The sequence below is a fragment of the Dermacentor silvarum genome, chromosome 4 (assembly GCF_013339745.2).
Source record: "Dermacentor silvarum isolate Dsil-2018 chromosome 4, BIME_Dsil_1.4, whole genome shotgun sequence".
NCBI lineage: Eukaryota > Metazoa > Arthropoda > Arachnida > Ixodida > Ixodidae > Dermacentor > Dermacentor silvarum.
The window spans coordinates 4203502-4229174 of record NC_051157.2 but is presented as its reverse complement, the minus strand read 5'-3'; the positions used below and the strand labels follow the sequence as shown (position 1 = coordinate 4229174).

The 25673-nt window shown below is 46.3% G+C and overlaps 1 protein-coding gene across 1 annotated transcript in view; it reads left to right on the top strand.

Annotated features, from left to right (window-relative positions):
- Positions 1–23974, top strand: part of LOC119448020 (transient-receptor-potential-like protein) — a 166949-nt gene extending 142975 nt beyond the window's left edge. The window contains exons 14-16 of the mRNA XM_037711526.2: positions 11875–12061; positions 19216–19474; positions 23782–23974. Coding sequence (XP_037567454.2) covers positions 11875–12061; positions 19216–19474; positions 23782–23974 — 639 coding nt within the window. The remainder of the gene's footprint in view (positions 1–11874; positions 12062–19215; positions 19475–23781) is intronic.
- The last annotated feature ends 1699 nt before the right edge of the window (positions 23975–25673 follow it).

The following is a 25673-nucleotide window of genomic DNA, read 5'->3' as shown; positions in this document are numbered from 1 at the left end:
GAAGTTTTGCGTGTTTTGGAAAAATATCATCAAAAGTGACTTTTATTTTGAATGAATTAGATTTTGGAGAAATCAGGCGCGGTAGGCTAACTTGAAGTTTTGATAACAGTGATTGAACAAAAATAACTTGTGGCTGTCGGTAACGCCGCCATCCTGTTCTGAAAAATGGTTCTGGTGAATTGATGAAAACGGGTTGCAAATTGGAAAGGGGTGTATCATAAAGCTTCAGGAAAGTCAGCGCAGTAAGTTGCTTAAATCTGGAATCAAGCGGAATAATTCCAGACTCCAGATAAAGAACATTATTAGCCACAAAACTTGGCAGCCCGAGGCAGAGACGCAGCGCTTGCCTTTCCAGTAGAATTAAAGGTCTTAGCTTGTATGCTGCACATCCTGAAAAAAGAGCACAACCAAATTCTAGAATGGGGCGGACGTAAAGCTTATAAATCATCAGCAACGTAGATCTACGCATCCCTGTGTTTTTATTGCTGAACCGGCGCAACAACGCCATTGCACGTTCTCCTTTATTAGCATTTGCTTCTATTTGCTGCTGCAAGTTTAGCTTACGATCATAAGTTATCCCTAAGTACTTCAATGTTGCAACTTGCGGAATCGGCTGATTACGATAATGAAGAGAAATGGAGACAGGATTTGACAATGGAAACACCAGTAGAGCGCATTTCTTTACGTTAAGCGAAAAAGACAGGCCGTCCAGCCAGGACTCGAGTTCAGACAAATAAGATTGCAAAATTTGGTATAACGTATTAATATCCCTTGCTGATGAGAAAAATGCAATGTCATCAGCATAGAGATAGAGTTGTACATCCTGATGGATTGGCACAGAAGATAACAAAATATTGAACAAAAGTGGCGAAAGAACTGATCCCTGTGGTACGCCTCTCGTCTGTTTATACGTATCCGATGTCACCCCATCCTTGACACAAAAAAATTCTCTATCGAAAAGGAACTCTTGTATCCAGGCTACTAAATAGTCTGGAACAGAACAGCTAACTAATCGAGAAATTAAAATTTCATGTTCGACACTGTCATATGCTTTTGCAATATCTAAAGTTACCAATGCCGATATATCTCCTGATTGTCCTGCGAGTCGAATGCGGCTTTCTAAATCAACGTGAGCTGACCAAATGGAACAATGAGGCCTAAATCCTATTTGTCTCGAGCACAGAATACCACGAGAAGAAGTAAATTCAAGGAGCCGCACATGAATTACTTTTTCTACAATTTTGACTAGATTCGATGTAAGTGCAATTGGCCGAATGTTGTCCAAGATATATCCGAGGTTTTCTTTTTTAAGCAAAAGCACAATTTTTGCAATTTTCCAAGAGGTCGGAATCCATGTATATTGGAGTGAACAGTTAACTATATTCAAGAGCTCATCTGGGAAAGAGTTAAACAATAATTTAATCATAGTAATGGTGATACGGTCCGGTCCAGGAGCCGATTGATGTGCAGATAAGATGACATCGAATAATTCTGTCATGGTAACTTCTACAAATTCAGATGTCGAAATTTTGAACCTCCTCGGTCTGGGACACAGCTGTTTACTGTTTCGGCCGCAGCAGCCAACAACACTTCTTCGTCCTCGTCCTCTAGCGTTACTAACGCGTGGCACTATGAAGTCGCCCCTCCCGCTCTCCGGGGCCTTGTGCGCGGTGTCTTTTGGGTAGGAATAGGCCCACATGGTTGCCGGACCATTTGTGATTGTTTGGTAGGTGGTAACGATTAGTAAGTATAACGCGTGGGTTTCTGCTACCACGAGCATCGTTCTTCGCTTCAAATGCATTGCCTTGAAACGTGGAGAAAGACTGGGGAGCCAGACCCACGACGACATAATTTTCAAAGCATCACTTCCGCTAGTCAGCGCTCTCACCTCGAAACCCGTCCAGAGTACGCACGAGCGTGGTCGATTGTTTCGTCATATCACCTGTTGTGTACCTTAAGCCGCGGTGCGTATTTTCTTGCAAATTTTTGTTGCGCTGTCTTGCACCTATATATCTATAGGATGAAACTAGATGTTTTGCGGCATAGTTACTTGTCGCGTATTTGATTATTTAAAATGATCTGATTTGCGTCTTTCGTCCTGAAAGAAATAAATAGCATTAGCCTTCACTCTAAACGCCGAAGTCGTCGCCTTTCCTTGAGATTTACGTACACTATTTTGTAGCATTGTGTGTTGCGGCGTCGCTGCGCTGTTGAGACGCGCCTATTGAGTTCTCGCGGGTCTGATGAGAGGCAGAAGCCTTTGAGCAGAACGACAGTGTCGACTGTCGACAGTGTCCATCGTTGGGCACAAGATGGGACGATCTTTTTTTCACACGGGAAAGCAGTCACTGCGGATCCTAGATGCTCGCTTGATCGCCTGCACATGTTTGTGGGGGCGAAAGACATCATTGTTTCCCAGAAGATGCCCCGAAACGCGACGAATCGCTGTCGGCTTGGTTGCCTTCATACGTTCGCAGGGCGAAATGTTTTCTCGTTTCCCTGAAACCGCCCCGAAAGGCGACCAGTCATCCTTGAGGTGGCCCTCGCGAGTTGTTGGGCACAATACCGGTTAATTGCCCGACGTCTTCGTTCGCTACAGCCTTGGCGCCTGTCTGCTGCTTAAGCAGCGAGCCGCGTGCTGGTTCGGTGCGTTACCTGATTACATAACACAGACTCGACTTCTTTACACACTCGAATTCCTTCACTCAACTTCTGCGTGCGTTTGCCATGCCTACAATGTGCACATATTCCGAAACAACCGCAGCAAACGCAACGAAAGCCAGCCGACTAGATATACCGTTTGCTATCACGTGAGGGCCTAACTCCCATCATCCCATTTCTCAAAATTTTTATGACTAGGCTTCAAGATTGTCATGTGATGCTCGCTTCTAGTTTTTTCCTTCCTCCATGGTCGTATGCATTAAAAATCGGAAGTCTTGGCGTGTACGTTAACATTCAAAACAAAATTTGAACTGCGTGCCACGGTGACATTTGGAAGACGGGCGTTCTGGCCACGCCCCACTCCGCCGTAGCCTTCGCAGTAAACAAGGCACGGGAGCACAGCGGAAGCCGTGCTTGATTGCCACTGACTCCGCTTCTGCTGAACACATTGAAGTACTTTTTGCGGCAAAGTGTTTCTGAAATAGCCTATCTTTACTTCAAATGCCTTTCTCCACTTCGATAAAAAGTGGTTCAGGGCCCCTTCAAAGAACCCCAGGTAGTCAAAATTATACCGGAGTCCTCCACTACGGTGTGCCTCATAATGAGATGGTGGTTTTGGCACGTAATACCCCAGAATATAAAAAAGCGCGGACATTTAATGCGTGAAGCGCACGTGGACTGTCTCTACATGAAAGAATGTGTATAAGTGATTATTCGCATAAGCCGCCCCCTTTCTTCTTTATGTCGGCCCTTGCGTCTGTATGTGAATGCGTTCGTGCGTGCCTGCTGCCCCGCACAAGCTTTGTCTGTATTGTTACCAGTGTGGTATGACTGTGGCAACGAAGGTTGAGAGCATGCTGCTTCAAGGCATACATGTAAATGATGCAACAAACTGGACATGCGCGCAAATGTGCAGCATTAGGACGTGGGGGATCTAGCAGAATTCGTACGAATTTAGAGGCTGCTTTTGGGTATCGTGGTGGTGTGTGACAGTTGGCGGCTGGCATAAAACCCGAAGAACATAAAGAGAAACTTCTGCGACCTTTATGTCTTAAAAAGCACCACACTTCTCAAACGTCACTTTCCACTACAAGAATATGGGCCGTTTCTCCATGGTTGCAAAAAACCGGCTAGAACCGGTTAAGCAGTGTCCAAAGCACATGTCGTCAGAGATTTTCCAAAGAATAGGAAGATCAGTAAGACCTGCCATTAAAGAGACCCTTAGACGATTTTGACGATTTTGTACAAAGTTACTAAGTCGTTAGGGTAGGCCCATCTGTTCATTAATTGACGCATCTAAGTGCTCTGCGTAAAGCGTGTAATGTATTACAAGGTTTTAAAAAGGCACATCACTACCGATCGCAGCTCGCGACTCGGATAAACATTAAGCCGCCCCTGACCATTTCACGCAATTTGACCATATCACGCCAGTAGGGCCAGCTATCCGATTGGCTGCCCAGGGCGCGTATTTCCAATTGCTAGTAGATACAGCGCTCGACCACTGGCGCCACGCTGCGCCGCTCGCGCGTACCATGTTTCTAGCCGCCGCCGTTGGAACGGAGGAGGCGTTGATGGAGAAAACGCTGGGATGGTGGTGACTAGCCTGCTGTTGGGATCGGTGGTATTATAAACGCATCACTGTTTTGATGATCCAAATATAATCACTATTAGGGAGGGAGCAGTCTACCTGACTGGAGCAGTATTTCTTTATTTGGCGTGTTGCTACGCTGCGCTCCGCAACACCCCAACGACCGCCGCTTCGCGTCGGCGCCCGGCACCGCGGCACAACCGTCCGCGCCGTCAGAGAGGGAAAAAAAAGAAAATGGTGATACCAAAAAAACTCCTTGCCGAGGGGGGATTTCAACCCGCGAACCCCCATCCCAAAACGAGCGTCGTAACCACTAGGGCATACAGCCACTTTTTTTTCTTTATTGCATGGAAAAATTAGTAGTTATATGCGAAAATTAGTTGTGTTATATATATATATATATATACACAGATGAAAAACAATTTCATAAACGCTAGGCAGTCCAATGAAAGTTCAAAAATCGGGTAAACAAACACAAGCGTCCAGATACGAAATCCATTGAGAAACGGGATTGCAACCACACTTGCGCATGAGCAGCCTCTTCTCGAAAGACAAACTTTGTCGAGCGGGGTGGCTCGGCATGTCTGTCGATCATTCGGCTTCTCCATAATGAATACAGTCCTAATAACATAAACAAATCATATGGTGCATTACTGATTGTCTTTTTGAAAGGAAGGAACCGAATACCGAAAGGTGTGAGAGGAAATTCTTTTTTTATAGTTCGTTGTAAAATGTCCCAAAAATAAAATGCATCACGACAAAGAATAAAGCAATGTTCTATTGTCTCAGGTTGGCTGCAAAGTCTACAATTTGCATTCCACGTGCGGTACATATAATCCTTTCTCATGAAGCCATGTTTTAACTGGCAGGGTGGATGTGTGCAGCTTAAAGAAAAATGTTTCGCTGCTGGCGTTATACACATTCGACGAGCACGGCAAAGAACATCTTGACCAAATAAAGACAGATATGGCTTTCGATACATAGGTGCAGGAAAAAGGTTATTTACAAGTGCTATATTTAGCGATGTTCGATCAACGCTAAATAAATATTCTAACGTGAATCTGGCTTTTAAAAATAAGATAGTATCCACGAGTTCTTTTAGGAAGCCCCATAACGGCAGTTCTTGAGCAGAGTTTGTCGTGACAAAAAGGAAAGGGAGGTGTGAAGCAAGACGTGTTCTATTAACTGCAAGGAGGAAAGGATGACGGACATTTTTAAGGTAAAATAATCGCATGACCTTCTCATGGCTTCCCATGATGACTGCGAAATAAAACATGCAAATATTCTGTGGAATGCCTGAACATAGATGTGAGAGCAGTGCAAGACCTGCAGAACATAAAGAAGCTTAGAAGCAAGGAATATATTGCACGCCTTAGCTCTTGCGAAAATGAAGTCGCGTTCCTGCCAGGTTGCCACCTTTCGACGGATAGTGGTTATCGCGGATGTCCAATGAGGTCCACTACTACGGAAGTTATCGAGAGGCACACCAAGATATCGCAGCGAAGACTGATTCCAATGAATATTTGAGAACACAGAGGGAGTTAGAGCCCACATGCCTAATCAAAACCCCCTACTTTTATCAAACTACTTTTTACTAGCTCCTGCCATTTCACAGAAACGCAAGGTAGTGTTTACTAATACAGCCACGCTTCAAAAGTATGCATTCATACGAACCACATGATTGCGTTCGAGCATCGTCGTCGTCGTCGAAAAAAAAAAGGTCCTGCCATCCTCCTCCTTTTTTTTTCTCTCTCACGTGTGCAATCATCCGCGGAAAGCAATATACGCCGCCGGGCTAGTATTCTAGGTCACTCTAGCCGCGCGTTTTACGGGATGAGCGGAGACGCAAATGTGAACAGCCTGGGTGGTGCAGCTACCTGGTGGCACAGAGCTCAACCAAACACAAAACTAATATAGCAGTAATCAAGTGTATTCTACTTTGATGCTGGTGTAAATTTTGGAAGGAGCGTAATCGTGAACAGGTTGCTTTTCTGGATGTTCAAAATGTTTTATACGTGGCTTGCACGTGACGTCAAGCCCGCCCGCGCCGTTGCGTCCGCGTGATGCTGGTGTACCGCGCGCACCGCCTTCGCATCTGATCGCGTGCGCTTATGTTGCGGTCTCACTGCGTTTTTAAGTGGATTTCACCGCTCCTCACGAGAACAGCCACCCGTTTACAATATGCCTGCGTTTAACGAGGCTTATTACGCAGGACTGATCGGGTCAGCGCGTTCACGATATCAAGAAAAAGTGAAACTGTGCGACGATGTGGACCCGTACACGTTGCGACCGACCGGGTGCGGATACGACGATGGACGTTAGCGCTTTCCCCGAGGTCTCGCACGCAGACATTGTAAACTACCTAGTTTTCTCTTCAAGCTTCGCGACACTGGAGGAAATGAAGGCTTATAAATCGCTTGAATCCCACAACTACTTCACAGGCGGTTGGGTGAAAACACTGCCGGCGAAGCGGCTGCAAGGAGAAAAGGTGCTCCTACTAGGAGAGGTAAGCTGCAGCCGCCATTTTCCATGCCGCATTTTGTGTAGAACATTCAGAGACATTCCCTGGTTAGTCAGTGGTGCGTGCAGGAGACACGCAAGATTGGAGCTAGGTGCAGAGAAGAAACGAACTGATACTGTTCGTTTAACAATCACGCAAAACAGAGTTCATGTGCTAGGGTCTGAAAAATTTTGAACAAGATATGCAGCTTGCGCGAGTGTTTTGTGGCCGGGAGAATTATGTGCGTACTTTCTATGCTTTATTTGGATATTTCTGCATTCTTTACATCGTGTATGTTTTGATTTCAACAGTTAATTTTTTCCTTTATTGGCTTTACAGTGTGTGTGCTTGCCATGCGGTTTTTTTTTTTTTTGTATATATCTCTGCATTGTGTCCATGATCTCAACAGTTTAATTTTCCCTTGATTGCCCTTTGCAGGTGAACCACTCGCAACGACTGGGTGAACGTCCACTGAAAGTGTGGATTCTTTGTAAGGACAGTGGTACCGTGTTGACTGCACACTGTACCCGCGTGGCAGGTGCGGGAGAAGCTTGCTCACACGTCGGTGCCTGTTTGTTTGCTTTTAACACAGGCGTGAGAATGAGGAACTCGGTTAGCTGCACTCAAAAAAACATTTGACTCCCTACCTATGTGGAAAAGGTTCAATTCAAAAGATTGAAAGAGATTGATTTTGCATCTGCCAAAGGGAAAAAACGGCAGCTTGATGATAGGATTGAGAGCACGCCCACAAACAAGAAAGTGATAAAACAGAGATTTCATGTGCCACCAGCATCACCAGCAAAGATGGAACACGTATGCAGTGTCTTCATGAGAAGTGGTGGTGTTCCTGCGATTTTTTCCATGCTGCATGGCCATTCCAGTGCCTTCAAGAAACCAGTGCCCAAACAGCAAGTACACCTACAAAATTTATATACGAATGATGCTTTGGCAGATAGACTCGACACCCTCGTTGACACGGCCAACCAATTTTTGAGCACACTTCATGTCACTGACGAAACAGTGAAGTTGATTGAATCTAAAACAAAAAACCAGAACAATTCACCTGACTGGTACCTTTACCGCGCTGGTAGAGTGACAGCATCTGTAATTAAAAGAGTCTGCCGAACAGCTCTGGATAACCCTAGCCTGTCGTTACTGAAATTGATATGTTACCCAGAAAAATTGTTTAAGACTCCTACCATTGCATGGGGTTTGGAGCATGAACGTGATGCACTCAAGACCTATGAAGATCATCACAAGCAAAAGCACGATGATTTCAAGTGTTCCAGATCTGGTCTTCACCTCAGTGTCTCGTATCTATTTGCTGGAGCGACACCAGATGCACTGATTTCATTCTCATACTGTGGCAGAGGCGTAGCTGAAGTGAAATGCCCCTATTTGCTGTGTAATGCCACCTCATTTACTGAGGCTAGGTCATGTTTGACAGGCATTAATGGAACTCTGCAGCTTCCTAAGCAACACGAGTATTATTACCAAGTTCAAGCCCAGATGACTATATGCAAAGTTGACTATTGCGACTTCATTGTCTGGGCTCCAAACCTCTTCCGTGTACAAAAAATTAAGAGACGAACATTTCTGCAATCAGATGTTTGTAACTGCAAGGGAATTTTTCGTAAGAGCAATTCTTTCTGAGCTCTTCAGCAAGTTTTTCACACGGCTCCAGAAAAGGCATTGCCACCAACAAACGTTTACTGCTTCTGTAAAGGACCCGAGACGGGAAAGATGATTGCGTGTGACAACCCATCGTGCACATTTAAATGGCTTCATTTTTCGTGTGTGGGAATCACACGGGCACCAAAGGCAAAGAAGTGGCGTTGTCCACAATACAAGCAAGACAAAGAGAACTAGTTCGCTTGAAATTCATGTGTTATTCTGTTAGACTGATCTGTTGAATAACCAGCAATCAATTCAATTAGTAAATAAACAAACGTACAAGCTCCAATACAAGCATGTTTTAATTACTGAGGCACTCTGCTATCAATTCGAAAACCAGCAAGGCACTTGAGAGATTGTAGCGTTACATAATAATGTAGCCACATTTCTTTATTCATAACAAATGTTCCACCTCCGGCATACGTGTCGATAGAGTGAAATTAATGTTTAAACTAAAAAAACTGCATGAAAACAAATCACAATAGTATTCGATAGTATAATACGGGCAAAACTTGTGAAAGCATTACACACTAATGAAGCTCTGGGGTAGGTGAAGTCACTTCACCATTGGCTTCCCTTAGCTCTGCAACAATTGATGGGCACAGATTAGATAAAGCACAGCATACAGTGACAATTTTATCCAGTGGCGGCCTATCATCATCTTCTCGGCGGGCAACATACTCAATGGGGAGAGTGCTTTTCAAGATGGTAAACTTTTTTCTTATGAGCCCAATCACTCGCTCCACATGAATACGCACGTTAGCAAGTTTTCTGGTGCTCAAGACTTCTTCTGCCGACAGTTGTTTTTTGCATTTTGTGTACGCTAGAACATGCAAACGCGCGCAATAGAAGCCAACACTCTCACAGATATTGAAGCCTCTGTCAGCAAGCACAACATCAGCAGGACGCAGGTTATCGAGAGTGCCACAATGCTCTGTGATATGCTTATGACTGCAGCGCCCTCCACAACCTTCTGAGATGAAGGTGACAACATCTTGAGGAGCAATGCCAGTGAGGAACTTAGCAGTGTTTTGTATTGCGACCATGTCTCACTTCTTGCCTCATACGATGATGGCCGCTCTATTTTTATTTCAAAACAGTCAATTACTGTGGCCACATTCGCACCAAAGGAATCAAAGAAAGCTTGCGGCATGGTCTGCTGCAGTGAGACTTGGTCTGGCCATGAAATGTATGGTTTCAATCGACAATCTGCAACACACAGCCACTTATCAAAAATGCGCGACACTGTAGCCTCTGAAACTCCAAATCTGAAGTCAAGGTCAGTGTTGTGCAAATTCAGCTTCATCTTCATTATAAACAGAATACTCTTGAAATTTTGGTATACCGTTCTTCACGCCGTGTGGGACATAGCATTCCACAACTTTAAGTATGCCATACAGAATATCAAAGTTTGCCATCCCTGTGTAGAAGACGACCTTGGCTTTACTCTCTCTGAACGCTGCTTCAGTCTACTCCAGTTGGTCAATCTGAGCACGCAGGGCATACAGGTTATCATTTAGTGCAGTGCACTGTTGCTCCAATGCTGCAATGCCTGTCATGGTCGTCTCTGCCTGTACAGCAGCTCCTGAAATTGACAATGCAAACCTAGGAACCAAAGCAGAGCGGTTCACCAGCATGCAGACATTTCATAACAGCGATGTAAACAAACCAACAAAAATTTATATAACGAGATGTACATTTCAGACTTAAACAAAGGAGCAATGAAGATACTGACCTGATTCATTTTCGGCAGCCTGGCCTTCACATTCGGCTCGCGGCAGTCACGGGCTGTCTGCGTATGTGCGGTCGTCGTCACCGCCATCGTAGGGATTCTCGCGTGGCGTTGCGGCGACTCCAAAAGCTCTTGCCGGTGCAGCGGTCACCGCGTCGACCTCGGGAGTCTTTCGCTTGAACCATCGCCTTTCAGCACGCTCGTAGCGCGCAGTGCCTTCATTATTTGCCTTGTAGCCTAGCAAAAGCGTTGGCGCCCAGTCCGGCTTCGTTTCTTCACAGAGCTTGGACGGTCTCCCTACAAATGCAAACAAATGTGATTCTAGCGCAGGGTTAAGTGCGCCTTATGTAGTATTGCGCAGGCTTACCTGCTATGAAGTGGGCGCCGCACGCTCGAGTGTTTGGGAGATCGCCCTTGAGATCAGCACGCTTGATACGCGCAAGCCACAGGCTGCGCCGCTTCGAGCTAAGTGCTTTCGTTCGTTCGTCTTGCCATTCCACAACCTTCGGACGCCGAAAAAGCTTCGTGTTTGCCGACTTCTTCCTCGAGCTGCTTTTACTGCGATTACAACATCCAACAACTGCGCAAATAGCCATTGCAAAACAGTGCCATTCGCATACGACTAACAGCGGGGTGTCATATGGTGGTGCTCCGATATGGCGAAAACCTAACCGAGCGTTGGCGGAATTGACGTCAGTGCAAGCCATGGTTACAGCAATATTAGCTATTTGTTTGGTCGGTTAAGCTCTGCTCCACCAGGTGACTGGACCATGCAGATCGACTTTAGACCGATCAGGCTGCTCACTCGGCTCACTTACGTCTGCTCTGATTGAAGCTCCGTCATCACAGCAATAGTACTATGGAGGAGCTTTAGTTTACGCTTCCACCCATCCGTCAAAATTGCCAGCGCGACTGTGATTACCGGAATACCAGACGCGTCGGCGCTGTGACAGAATGTTCGCAACGCACGCTACTTAGACGCTCTCGCTTGGGATCGAGTGCCTGGCGGCTGGCTGAGAGGTTGTATAGGCTTCGGACGCTGGCTCCAAGATAACCGGAAGTAGGTAACACGATGTTATATCATGACGTAGAGCCAGTGAAGGCGGAGCTTAGCCCCGGTCACTCGTCGAACGAGTTGAGGAGAAAAAGCATAGCTATGGAGGAGGGTAACCTGTAATCGTCCGTAGGTATCTTAGTATGAGACGCTTCACACAAATTATTGTGCGAATATTTTACTGCAGCTCTACCCTACGCGTCTACAAAATTTGTCTGAACCGTTTCAGAGACCCTTAAGATCGTTCTTTATAGGCGATTAGTGCCAGTGATCGTGTCTGTAGACTCGATCTGCACAACGTTGCCTCACCAGTCCATGGTTCATTAAAGCTGGTTAGTTAGCAATAATGTTATGCTTACACGAGGATTGTGTTTGATAACCTCTTTTCGAGAAATCACAAGAGGCCAACTACCGAAAACCTGTGCATTCAACCATCGCTAACCTATAGGGCTTGGAGGATAACTTGCGAAGAAACCCTTGCAACCAGAGTGTATGAGAACAATCGGACTGAGCTGGACAGGTCGTGTAAGATGAGAATCGTGAAGGAAAACGCCAGAGGATGACCTGCTGTTATTGTTGAGTCGGTTAACGACATGGCCATAACAAGACTTCCGTAGTGCATCTCGGAATTGAAATTGTATTAGGTGCATGTTGGTATGTTGCAGGACGTGATGAAGAGCCTCGTGTGGCGTTACGTCACCAGCGAGCAGAGCAAGAACGAGCAGGCGCCCGTTACGGAGGACGACGTGAATGAGCTCAAGCAGCAGATCACCTCGTTCCGGTACGACCTGCTCGACGTGCTCAAGGACAACGGCATGAAGATCAACAAAGTGCAACGCAAGCGAGGCGAAGGTATACGCTCCCGCAGTGGACACGCGCCAAGTAATGCAGCCAATATTGTGCGGAATAACTCGTGCCATAGTAAAACTAACAGGGCATGCGCTTTTCTATGTATTGGATCTGTATGGAGCCCATGGTAGAACGGGCGTGAAAACTGCACACAAGCAACAGACACACCAACACATGCATACACTCGCATGCAAACACACTCCCATACAAACAGACTCCGCTACGAAGTGAACTTTATTTAGACCAGTAGAATATTTTATGTATGAAGCGGGTACCTCAAGGGACGCGACGGGGCGCACCCGAGTATTACAAATTTCATTCTAAAATTACACATTGAGCAGCTTACAAGAAGCATACGATACATTCTTCAGTATAATACAAAACGGCTCCAGTGTTTCTCCGGCCCAGGGCTGTATAACGTCACTAAATAGCGGATCACATTGGCAGCCTTTAACATGAATGGCTAAGAGTGTCATCATTATTATTAATGCGTTAACCTTAGGAGTGTGAAAGCGGGAAACAGTGCATGTGTATGAAGTGTGGAAAACCAGTCACGTATATATATATATATATATATATATATATATATATATATATATATATATCGTCGGAGCCCTTCCACCCTGTGAAGAGGGAAGTCCAGCGAAGCTGGCGCTCTGGTAGGATTTTCTGTGTTGGGACTTAGCTATATGGGGATTTGCTATGTTGAATTTAGCTGCAAAAGGATAAACCGACCCCTTCGCTACGTAGTCGAAAAATAGGCTTCGGTGCCGGCTCCGAGTAGCACAATGGGGTATTTTTAGGGGCGAAGCACCTTAATTAGGGCCGAGCGTTGTCCCTCGTTGCCCGTTGTCCGTAGCTCTGGTTTGCATGGAGACCGCTAGGGGCGCTGCTGTGCACAAGGGCTATATAAGCGCTGTATTTACTGTACACATGTACAGTATATGTATGTATGTATGTATGTATGTATGTATGTATGTATGTATGTATGTATGTATGTATGTATGTATGTATGTATGTATGTATGTATGTATGTATGTATGTATGTATGTATGTATGTATGTATGTATGTATGTATGTATGTATGTATGTATGTATGTATGTATGTATGTATGTATGTATGTATGTATGTATAAACCCGCCGTGGTTGCTCAGTGGCTATGGTGTTGGGCTGCTGAGCACGAGGTCGCGGGATCGAATGCCGGCTACGGCGGCCGCATTTCGATGGGGGCGAAATGCGAAAACACCCGTCCCATGTACTTAAATTTCATCATCATCATCAGCCTATATTTTATGTCCACTGCAGGACGAAGGCCTCGCCCTGCGATCTCCAATTACCCCTGTCTTGCGCTAGCGTATTCCAACTTGCGCCTGCAAATTTCCTAACTTCATCATCCCATCTGGTTTTCTGCCCACCTCGACTGCGCTTCCCTTCTCTTGGTATCCATTCTGTAACCCTAATGGTCCACTGGTTAACCATCCTACGCATTACATGGCCTGCCCAGCTCCATTTCTTCCGCCTAATGTCAACTAGAATATCGGATGTCCCCGTTTGTTCTCTGATCCACACCGCTCTCTTCCTGTCTCTTAGAGCTAGTCCTAAGATTTTTCGTTCCATAGCTCTTTGTGCGGTCCTTAACTTGTTCTCGAGCTTCTTTGTGAACCTCCAAGTTTCTGCCCCATATGTTATCACCGGTAGAATGCAATGATTGTACTGTGAGACGTACACTTTTCTTTTCAACGACAGTGGTAAGCTCCCAGTCAGGATTTGGCAATGCCTGCCGTATGCACTCCAACCCAATTTTATTCTTCTGTAAATTTCTTTCTCGTGATCAGGGTCTCCTGTGAGTAATTGACCTAGATAAACGTACTCCTTTACAGACTCTAGAGGCTGACTGGCGATCCTGAATTCTTGTTCCGTTGCCACCAAATACCAGTGACACAATGGAGCAGTGGGAGGCACAGCTCGCCCGCTCCGACCTGGCAAGACAAAAGTCTTTAATTAGCCAGGTCAGGCAGGCGGCAGAGGCCAGTGGGGCCCTGGACTGAGAGGCTCCGACCACCCCTCCTTAATATCTTTTCCATTACAATAAAGTTTCATCATCATCATCATCATCAGCCTATATTTATGTCCACTGCAGGACGAAGGCCTCTCCCTGCGATCTCCAATTACCCCTGTCTTGCGCTAGCGTATTCCAACTTGCGCCTGCGAATTTTCTAACCTCATCATCCCACCTGACTTTCTGCCGTCCTCGACTGCGCTTCCCTTCTCTTGGTATCCATTCTGTAACCCTAATGGTCCACAATAAAGTTTCTATTATTATTATTGTTCCTTTGCCAGGCTATTGAACATTATCTTTGTCTTCTGCATATTCATCTTCAGCCCAATTCTTACACTTTCTCAATTAATGTCCTCAATCATTTGCTGTAATTCGTCTCCATTGTTGCTGAATAGGACAATGTCATCTGCAAACCGAAGGTTGCTGAGATATTCGCCGTTGATGCTCACTCCTAAGCCTTCCCAGTCTAAGAGCTTGAATACTTCTTCTAAGCATGCAGTGAATAGCATTCAAAGAATGCTAGGGAAACAATCAAAGATTGCACCCGGCCGATTCGGGACGCAACAATGCGGTGAATAGCATTCGTTCTTGACTTGAATAGCAACCGTTCTTGATAGGTAACTTTCAGCTTTTCTCGTGGAGAACCAAGGTAGCTGTGGAATCCTTGTAGATGTTTGCTAAGATATTCACGTATGCCTCCTGTACTCCTTGATTACGCAATGCCTCTATGACTGCTGGTATCTCTACTGAATCAAATGCCTTTTTCATAATCTATGAAAGCCATATAGAGAGGTTGATTGTACTCCGCAGATTTCTCGATTACCTGATTGATGACATGGATATGATCCATCGTAGAATACCCCTTCCTGAAGCCGCAGCCTGTTCTCTTGGTTGGCTGAAGTCAAGTGTTGCCCTGATTCTATTGGAAATTATCTTGGTGAATATTTTATACAATACTGAAAGCAAGTTAATGGGTCTATAATTCTTCAATTCTTTAACGTCTCCCTTCTTATAGATAAGTATAATGTTGGCGGTCTTCCAGCTCTCTGGTACACTTGAAGTTGTGAGGCATTGCGTATAAAGGGCCGCAAGCTTTTCAAGCATGATATCTCCTCCATCTTTGATTAAATCTACTGTTATTCCATCTTCGCGCCCTTATACTGCAGGCTTATTCTCAGTTCGAGGTATCATCATACCGCCATTCCGTCGCACATGTATCTCGCGTATCGCGCCGTGAATTTTGCATAGCGCATTGCGTTTATGCCGTCTGCTAGGAGTGAATTTTACAAACCTAAAATTATGGGGTTTTACGCGCCAAAACCACGATCTGATTATGAGGCACGCCGTAGTGGGGGACTCCGGAAATTTGGACCACCTGGGGTTCTTTAACATGCACCTAAATCTAAGTACACGGGTGTTTTCGCATTTCGCCCCCATCGAAATGTGGCCCTCCGTGGCCGAGATTCGATCCCGCGACCTCGTGCTCAGCAGCCCAACACCATAGCCACTGAGCAACCATGGCGGGTTTTTACAAACCTACTTTCATAGTTTATTGGTCGTCAACCTGCCAATGATGCGTTAATTGCGAATAATTGTAGGTTTAGATCACACACCGAAAAATGCTGCCTAGATATCCTGAACTTATGAGATTCATAGAAATCAACAAAAGTAGGTACCTCAAAAACGCTGTCAAATGTAAGCACATCATTCATGAGTGGCAAGCGGAAGCATTTCCTCGTGCGTTTCGGGAGCGAACATTGTAAATGCTGACAGTACTGCAAAGTTTGAGGAAGAGGCGACTTAGCCACTGCAGAACCCTCGTCGTGGTGCCGCAGGAGATTGCAGTGAGGCAAACTAATATCGCGTTGCAGCTCCGCCTGAATTCTCGCAGGGAGAGACTCTTAAAGGTGGTCCACAAGAGCGGGGTCGTTCAACAGCGCCCCACAGATCGTCGGAACTGCATCTTGTCAGGCCGGGCTGTTTGGCGAGATTTTTTTTTTTTCATCAGACCCCTTACATTTTCAATAATATTGAGGTCCGGGCGTCTGCCAGGCCAGTCTAAGATCATTACGCCGAGGCTGTCAAGAAGCTCTCGAACTTTAGTTGCTGTGGGGACGGACGCCCCATCCTGCTGAAAGTGGTAGAGTCCGTTTGGAAAGGGGTCGTCCAGTACGTAAGATAAAAGAACCGTTTCTTTTACGTCCGTGTAGGCTGCTGCCGTCATCCGTCCTTTAAACCTGTGGAGCGGCCTTGATAGCTCACTGCGCCCCACACGGTGGCTAACGTGCGCCCACTGGAGCGAACATTCCAGATGTATTTTTCGTCATACCTGCGTGATAAAACCGCACATGCCTAAGAAGACGAACAATAAAAAAAAAACTTGCACTGATAAGCCTCTGCGCGGCATTGGAAGGAGCTCGAATGCCAAGCATTAAATTAACGTTGCTACAATACTCTTGTCCAGAGGCGTACACATGAGAATTCCCCATCCCCAAACCCAAATACAACATAAACACATATACTGTCATTATTGTGAAATATCAATTAGTTGCCCTAGTTAGTACTAAGACTAAGTGTCGCTGCTAGCATGGCTGTAATCTTTGTATTTTATTTATTTATTTATTTATTTATTTATTTATTTATTTATTTATTTATTTATTTATTTATTTATTTATTTAAGAAAATACTGCCAGTCTGAATGCCAGACTTTAGGCAGGAGTGAGCAATACATTGAAAAAGAGTGAGTATAAGGAGTGAGTATAAAAGAACATACTCTCTCTCTCTCTCTCTCTCTCTCTCTCTCTCTGTGTCTAGAACATTATGCGGACCATTTTTGCGCGCCAATGGAATATTTGCAGCATAACACGCGCTAGAAAACCAATATTACCGGCTGCTCTCTGGACGCCACACACGTTGTCTGTGGTCCCAGCGTGTATAGAAGGTGGCTTCGTCGCTGAACACAACAGCCCACCAGTTGTCTGGAGTCCAGTTTTCGACAACGGAAGCGAAGTCCATGGGCTGATCCCTGTGCGTTTTTTCAAGCCGGGTCCTCTGAGCAGCAATTCTGCTTTTTATCGCGGCTGAATGAAGCCTCCGACGTATGGTTTGGGTGGAAACCTCCAATCCCAAAATATCCCGAATTTACCGGGCGCTGAGAAAGGGGTCTTCAACAGACGCTGCTACGATCAGTCGGTCCTCTTCATTGGTTGTAGCTCTTTCTGGGCGACGACGGGCAGCATCAGCAAGCCGACCTTCATTGTAAAAAGCTTGGAGCACTCTGTTAACAGTTGCCAATGGACGTCTTGTAGCCGCCGATATCGCTCTTTGAGTCATCGTACGTCCCATTACCGTGATGGCTTTTCTTTCAGCGAGTGCCATTGTTGAAGTTCTAATGCAGCACCAGTAAAGTCGCATAAAGAATATATAGCCATTGCTGCAGCAGCTGCCTCACTCCCGTACGCCCCGAACGCTAAATTCAGGAGTGGTCAAGCATATCCTCTTCCGAGCAGCAGCCTGGCGCGAAAAACCACAGAAAACTTTATTCAGCTGATGCGAGGGTGCAAATCTGCTGCCGCAAAATGGAGACCGCGAACACAGCTTGCAGCCTGGCTTCCATCGGGCGCCCAGGAGAACTATTCGCTGCGTTTTTTTTTTCCTTGTTTGTTTTTGAGCTACACCGTTAACAGCACTTTTGACGGCCAAATCAGTTGTTGCAGCCGCGGAGATAAACGAGGAGAGAAAATGCAAGACAGGCGCGTCATTGGCGCCGCGCATGCTCAGATGTGACCTATTTCAAACTGCAGATCCCCGAGCGCGACGTTCCGTCGTTCTAGGCATGAGTGTTGACCTCTGTACCTCCCGATGAGTGTGTGACGCACATGCATGTGTTGTCTTTCTCTCGGCCCTTTCCTGATCTGTTCTTCTTTCACTGTTATTTCTCTTTCAGAGCCGGCAGTGCCACTCCCGGTGGCAGCTAGCTCTCTTTCTCTTGTCGGTGATTGATTTTATGTGTGCAAACCAAATAATAAATAATAGCAGGCACGCCGATGAGCATTTTTTCGGTGGCGATTACAGAATCTGCATCTGCATTGTGAACATGGGCCCCGAAACGTCAATCGACATTACTTTATTTCTAATTGGCGAGTGTATGTTTTATTTCAATTATGCCGCTTCCTCGTCCAGCCGGGGTTTCGTCCAACTGCTTAAGTGTTGCCTGTGGCAGATAGCACAATTCTAGCTCATGAGCTGGTCTACTTGAAGAGGCGGACATGACTTGCAAACCAAAATTTAAAAGCATAATCGGGTAATCAACAAAATTTCACTAAATAAAGTTTTAACTAATTACCTTACGGCCCATATTCCAATTTACAAATTCTAGCCGTGGAGTCTCCGCAAAGTTCGGGAATTAATATCTCGAAGCTGGTGACATGCTGAGAAGTATTGTGTACCTCTTCGAGTAGACCTGCTCACGAACTTCAAACCTTCAAACCTTCAAATATTTTTGAAAGTGTTCGCTGACACACCCTGTATTTTATTAAAGGTATTCAATAATTCTGTTTTGTACCATTCGATTTCTTTAAATTATTTTTTGTGTCTAATATTGCTGTAATTTTTTCATCCCCTGCTGTTTCAAATGTCATTTTGCGTCCTTAAGAGATAAAATGTTACAGCGTCATTGCATGCTGACGCGGTGCCTACGTGCCGCCGCTGACTGATGTAGAACTGTGCTTGTCCTCTGGGCCCCAGATGTCCTTAAACCATTTTTTTGTAGCTGTTTGTCTGAAGTCTAATATATACAGCTATACCCTAACCAACTAAGACGAAGAAAGCTATTATTATTATTATTATTATTATTATTATTATTATTATTATTATTATTATTATTATTATTATTATTATTATTATTATTATTATTATTATTATTATTGTAATGACAGCGTACAAAAATTCTGATTGAGTAACTGGCACAGAAGGTTATTGGTGCATCCACTTTTGCGGGACGGTCTGGGCAAAAGTGCGACTTCGGAAGTGCGATCTCGTGCAATGAAGTGCCCGCTCTGTTCGAGAGGCCGAACGGTGCGCCACGCGTTGGTGCAGCCATCCCGAACAAGAAGGTTCGTGTGCGTGAGCGGCGGCTGCTCAAGGACTTCAGCATCACGCTGATGGACGCCTCCGACCCGGACCTGCTGTCGCGCCACTCGAGCAGTGCCGACGTGAGCAGGCACGAGGAGGAAGAGTCTCGGCCCAGCTACAGCCGGGCGCTGCAGCGCTGGAGGGACCTGGTCAAGGCGCTGCAGGTGTCGCCCATCGGCACCAGCAAGAACCTGGCCGCGCCCGCACGCACCTCGCTGCTCAGGTGAGCCAGTGGCTACGCACAGGAATCACGTTAGGCGCAGAATACGCTGTGTAAAGAGAGAGAGACAACAACCAAACTGTAGAGTTTCCCGAAGCAACGTACAGACATTGGGGCACACCGCGCTGTACGCAGTTTTTTTTTTTTCACCACCTGGGTTTTTTCCAATTTTTAACGCCAGGTACAAGTGCGGAGCGCACGGCAGTATCTAGAATCGCCAAAATGTCAAGCGTTGCACGCGGCCACCATTTAAGCCAAGCCGATTTTTCTCGTCTTCGGTGTCATGGCTTAGACCACACGGTGACATAAATCTCTCCATAGATGTGGCGTCCCGTAGATGCCTAAGGCACAGTGTGCGGGACAAGTGATCGAGCTTGACGACGTGAACAAGCTCCGGCTGCAGACAAGGAGGAGGAGGGAGCCGAGATGTCGTATGTATGCCGACCTGGTCCACGCGGCGAGACGGGCGCAGTGTGCAAGTGGGCGTCTCGGTGGCGGCAATCGTTCTTCGAGTATAGCGCGTGTTTCTACGATGACTAAGTATTGTTTAAAAATAGCCCTTCTAAAATAAAAGAACGGTTACTTCGGAGACATTCCGTAAGTGGTGGCAGCGACCACGGGGTGACGGGTCGTCCGAAGGAACCGACCTTTTATTTCAGAAAGGCTACATTTAAATGATACTTCGTAAAAACGCCCGACATAAAGCATTCGACGATTATGTACTATACGGAGTGTCAGAGCGAGCAATGACACCAGGAGCGTCAAGTAGTCATCAGGTAGAAGCAAGACGACCATTCAAGAAGTGTGAAAATGTGTAATCGGCATTGCGCAAGGAGTCGTGAGCAGAAGGGACGAAGGGCAATATAGAGTGAGAAAAATTACCAGTCACTGATGTATCCTTACGTGATTTGAATGTGAAAGCATTATGACTTCTCTAATCAACTGGTCACGTCCATGATACGTGATGTCATACATTGTCACGTGTCCTTTACAAAAGTTCCTTAATCCACTTGAACCCACCTTGCTCTAATTTGCACCAACCCCTCCGTCTCCGTCTTTATTGCGCTGCATCACCCTCTGTGTCAACAATGAACTAAATGCCCCCCTAGAGTCCTGACATTCAAGAAGCATTCTTGGAGAGCGTGCTTCTGTATGTACGCATTTGCTACTTAGCTCACGATATCTAAAGGCCCCTAGTTCTTACAACCTACCCCCTTTCATCCATATGATTAACGATCGTGTCAAAAGGCGATTGTATCGAAAAAGCAAAATAAACTTATTGAGCAAGCAAGCCCAGTTTAAACTACGTACCATGATGAACGTCGCGAAAAACAAAATCACGGCCAAAATCAACCAAAATCAAGGCCCCGGAAAAACGCAGCGGTGTCAAAGGGCGTCCCGCTGGAATCAACGAAGGATTCTTGCGGCGTTTGCAGTGTTTGCAGATCGCAAGGGACCCAGAAAGAAAGCGTCGATGGACGCGGTCAAATGTTGCGCCCAAGTGGCCAGCCATCTAGCGCATGAGTTGCGGAATATATTAGGCGTGGCTACACTCAAAGAGAAAATCATAACAGTGACACAAAGATCAGCATTACTTGATATTCGTCAACTCTAACGTGGCGTTTGTTTTATTACGATAGCAATTATATGGTCACTTGAGGCGCATCTTTGCCTTCGTCGTCGCCGTCGCCGTGAGGTTCCGTATAAAGTACAACAGTGATAAAATCGTCGCCGTGCGCCGTATGCTGTGTGTACGAGTGAAAGCGCACGAGGGTGAGCCCGCAATCGCGGCTCAATCTCGCGCACGCAAGGGAGGGAAGCGGGAAGGAAGCGCGCCGCCTTCTGTCTCGCGCAACGCTCTGGGGGGAGGGTTGGGAGGAATGGGCGGCCGCCGGGGCCATGTATCTGGAAATCCATCTGCGTCGTGGACACAGTCCGCCGTGTGTTGTGTTTTCGCGGCTTAGTTCGCGCTGATGCGAGACGCAGCGCAAAGTTCAATTCGCTCGCTGCCGTGCTTCCTTACTACGGCAGCAAATTTCCGCGTTCATCGAGTGAGATGTTTTCATGTTTGCTTGTGCGCGCGTGGCACCATGCTTGTTCATTCAGTTAGTATGCCTATGTTTACAAGTTTATACGGCCGATAAATCTACTACCCTTACTTCGTATGGCTGTCCACTAATTTACTATAGCAATCGATACTTCGCCTTTCGGGCGAAACTGCGACTTCTTCTATTCGCGACTCCAGCAGTTCATGCGACACCTAGCGGGGAGCGCCTAAAACCTCACACGGGGGTCGGAGCGTCGGAGCAGACGCTCCGTCCGTAGCCTTCGTGCTGCGATCGGGTGCGCTTCTAGAACGATACGATGGAGCCACCATCTACGAAACTCCGCACAGCCGGGCAATTATGCTGCGTTTTGCAGTTTTGCGGCGCCGAAGAGCCACATGGATTGCGAATCTTATCATAAGCTGTGACAACGGCGTTAGTTGTGTTCTCAACATCTTGCTCGAAGAAGTTTTCTTTTTTTTCAGGCGAGGGTCGGTTTGTTGTTTGTGTGAAGAGAACGTGATCCTGTTGCTTGGACTACGTTTGCAGTAAAGCGCTACAGCGAACTTCAGGAAGTTGGCGTTGAGGTTGTTACTGCCATCATGATAACGTTCAGCGTATGCGTGCTGCAACATGCAGTTTGATGTGATAATGCACATGAAATGCGTGTTAATGTGGTAAAACATGTAAACAGGTAAAACATGTGGTAATGCAGTTTATGATGCGAATGTCGCAGCGGTACTCAAGCTTTTCTTGATGAAAGCTGTTATATCGGATACATGCCGCGCACAACGTGGAACTACCGCGTATGGTACATCAGTGAAAATCGGTACATCTGAGTTTCAGGTGCTCCCGGGTAACATCAGTAAATCATTCTATGTATGCACAACATGTACGCGTCAGCGTGCAAAATGCCTTCCTTGCGTCCTGGACACGCTACCCGTGTAACTAGTGCAAATTAGTAAGCACTTATTTGAAAGTGCGTAATTAGCAACACAATTGTATCCCTTATCAGTGTATGAAGAAAATTGGCAGTTCAGAGGAGAACACAGTTTTGGCCACTGAAAGTGCAGGATACGTCAATTATATAATAAAATGAGTTAATTAAGTTAATTGGATTCATAATGCAGTATAGCTTAGTTAACATTAATTTAGACAGAAACATTTGTTTTATTTCATTAGTTTACACAGCAGCCATTAGCGACCTGTTCGTAGACAGCGGGGAGTAATCAGTCATGGTCAGGCCACGCAGCACAAGCCATACCTGTACATGGTGTGCAAATGTGTTTTTATTGTAGTAAGCAGATCTTTCGGTTTCTTATTTATTGTTTTGTTCTCTACGAGAGAAACAATGCTCCAACTACTACAATAACTACACCTAAGTGAAGCAGCAGTCACGTAGCGCAAATTTTGAATGTAAAATAGATAACAGGAACACAAAAGTAGCGGGAAAGGTTCGCCACCGATTTCTAGTGCAAGCTATCGAGAAAATGCAAAGCTTGATTTTAGGTTAGCTTGCTCTCTGGACTGAAAAGAGCGTGCAGATTTTGCGCCTTCGCCGAGCGAAAATGGGTTAAGGCAACGACAATGAGAAAGTGTGGGCTGGCTGCGAATTTATCCGCATGTACAGCGGAAACAGCTGATCGAGCAAGTCGGTGCGCTGCTGTGGGCCACGTTAAACGTGCCAAACTGAGCAAGTTGTAAGATTTCGGCAATCCTGGCGAGGCCAGCGTGACGTATCCAACCTCGCCGACCGCTGTCTCGCACGCTCGAAACGCCGGAATATCTATCCGTGCCTTAACAGTGAATCAAAGCAGCAGAAACTTGCTTGTACTTTTCCGACATTCCAACAGTGTACCAGTACTTCGGTTCCAGGACCAATGGGTTCAAGAATACATCGGTGATTTTCATCAGAATCTCGTGTGGGTGCGCTGTCACGCCAGATGTTTGCACACACCGTGCGACCACTTGAGCCTCATTACCCACTGTGCCCCTCTCAGATCGGCTGATTTGGTCGGCGTAAGCTAGCTACTCGCTTTCCTTCCACAAAAAGTGCAAACTGGCACCACACTGCACGAAAATCATCAAACTACAGTGTACTGTACATCAAACACAGCGGTTGCGGCGACGCGGGGACCTCCGTGTAGCCGCCTTGTTGCACAGTGTAGCCAGACGCGGCCAGTTTTCGCAGCGCCCCGTGCAGTTGATTTGAGTTGCGTATAAGAGAGGCAACACGCGGAAATTGACCAACTGTTGTTTGTGCAGGGAGAAACTCGAGCACCAGGTGAGCACCGAGATTGAGGACAACGGCGATGCGCCCCCCTTGCCGACTGTGCACGAGGCTGGCGAGGCAGACAAGCTCGCTGTGACAGCGGAGCGCATCAGCGAGACTCCACTGCTGGACTCAGTGGTGCAAGGCGCTGCACCCTGCAGCTCCGCAACAAAGGGCTGGCTGTAGTTGTGCCTCTTTGCTCCTGCGTCCGCCAGAATAGGCGTTTCGCTGCACACCCACCCGTCAAAAGTTTCAAGCCGTTTCCACCATTGCAACCTTCTCCTGCGACTCGGTACACATGGCGATTTATTGACGCGTCAAATGGCCCATTTAGTGAAACGGCCTCGCGCCTGTCGTCTGTAGCAGCACCTCCCATTGCCGTTGGCTGCGACGGCGCGCCACGAGCGCACGGAGCAGACCGCGGGCGACTGCAGCGCGCCAGGAGTCTATCTGGGGCACTGTTTTAGTTTTTATTAGTTATTACAGTTAGCACGAATGAAGTCATAGGCTCGGTTTGAGCGGGGAATTAAATTTTATGTTTCAGATTGAGCCATTGAGCGCAATGCAGCTCCACTAACCTGAAACCTGGGGACGTGTGAAGCATACAGTGATGCAACGCTAATGGGCTCATACAGCCTGAAGCTCATAACCCCGTAAACGCGGCCTCTCCATTACGACGACAGAAGAGAAGTGAAATTCTACGCTGGAATGATGAGCGGCAACACAGCCAGCTGTGGAAGACGACGACGAACACGGGAGCAGTTGCGCGAGCACCTGCCGAGCGCGACCACGAGCCGCGTGCTTTACCGTGACGACGATGACGAGAGACGCCGACAGCCCGAGCGCGTAAGGTGCTTCGCACCTAAAGAACGCTTTCAATAATGCGACTATTTCAGCTAAAAAATTGACTATCACTTAAGTATCCTTACGTGACGTCATACGCTGTCACGTGTCCTTCACAACTCTACCTTAATGTACCTTAATCCACTTTAAGGCTACCTTATTATAATTTTTACTAACCTTAAACCACTTTAATTCATTTTATTCCACCTTAATCCACCTTGCTATAATGTGTACCAACCTTAATCCACCTTAATCTACTTTATTTCACTTTCATTCACTTTACTTCACCCTAATTCACTTTACTCCACCTGAAGTCACCTTACTCTAGCTTGTTCTTTCATTCATTGTCATCATCATGAACATCAGCCAATATTTATGTCCACTGCAGGACGAAGGCCTCACCCTGCGATCTCCAATTACCCCTGTCTTGCGCTAGCTGATTCCAACTTGGATCTGCAACTTCCTAACTTCATCACCCCACCTAGTTTTCTGCCGTCCTCGACTGCGCTTCCCTTCTATTCTGTAACTCTAATGATCCACCGGTTATTCATCCAATGCATTACATGACCTGCCCAGCTCCATGTCTTTTTCTCCTAATGTCAATTAGAATATCGGCTATCCCCATTTGCTTTCTGATCCACACCGCTCTCTTCCTGTCTCTTAATGTTAGCCCTAACATTTTTCGTTCCATCGCTCATTGTGCGGTCCTTAACTTGTTCTCGAGATTCTCTGTTAACCTCGAAGTTTCTGCCCCATGTGTTAGCACCGGTAGAATGCAATGATAGTACACTTTTATTTTCAACGACAGTGGTAAGCTCCCAGTTATTATTTGGCAATACCTGCTGTGTGCACTCCAACCCAATTTTATTCTTCTGTAAATTTCCTTATCATGATCAGGGTCCCCTGTGAGTAATTGATCTAGATAACGTACTCCCTTACAGACTCTAGAGGCTGACTTAGAGGCTTGCCAGGCTATTAAACATTATCTTTGTCTTCTGCATATTAATCTTTAACCCCACGCTTACACTTTCTCAGTTAAGGT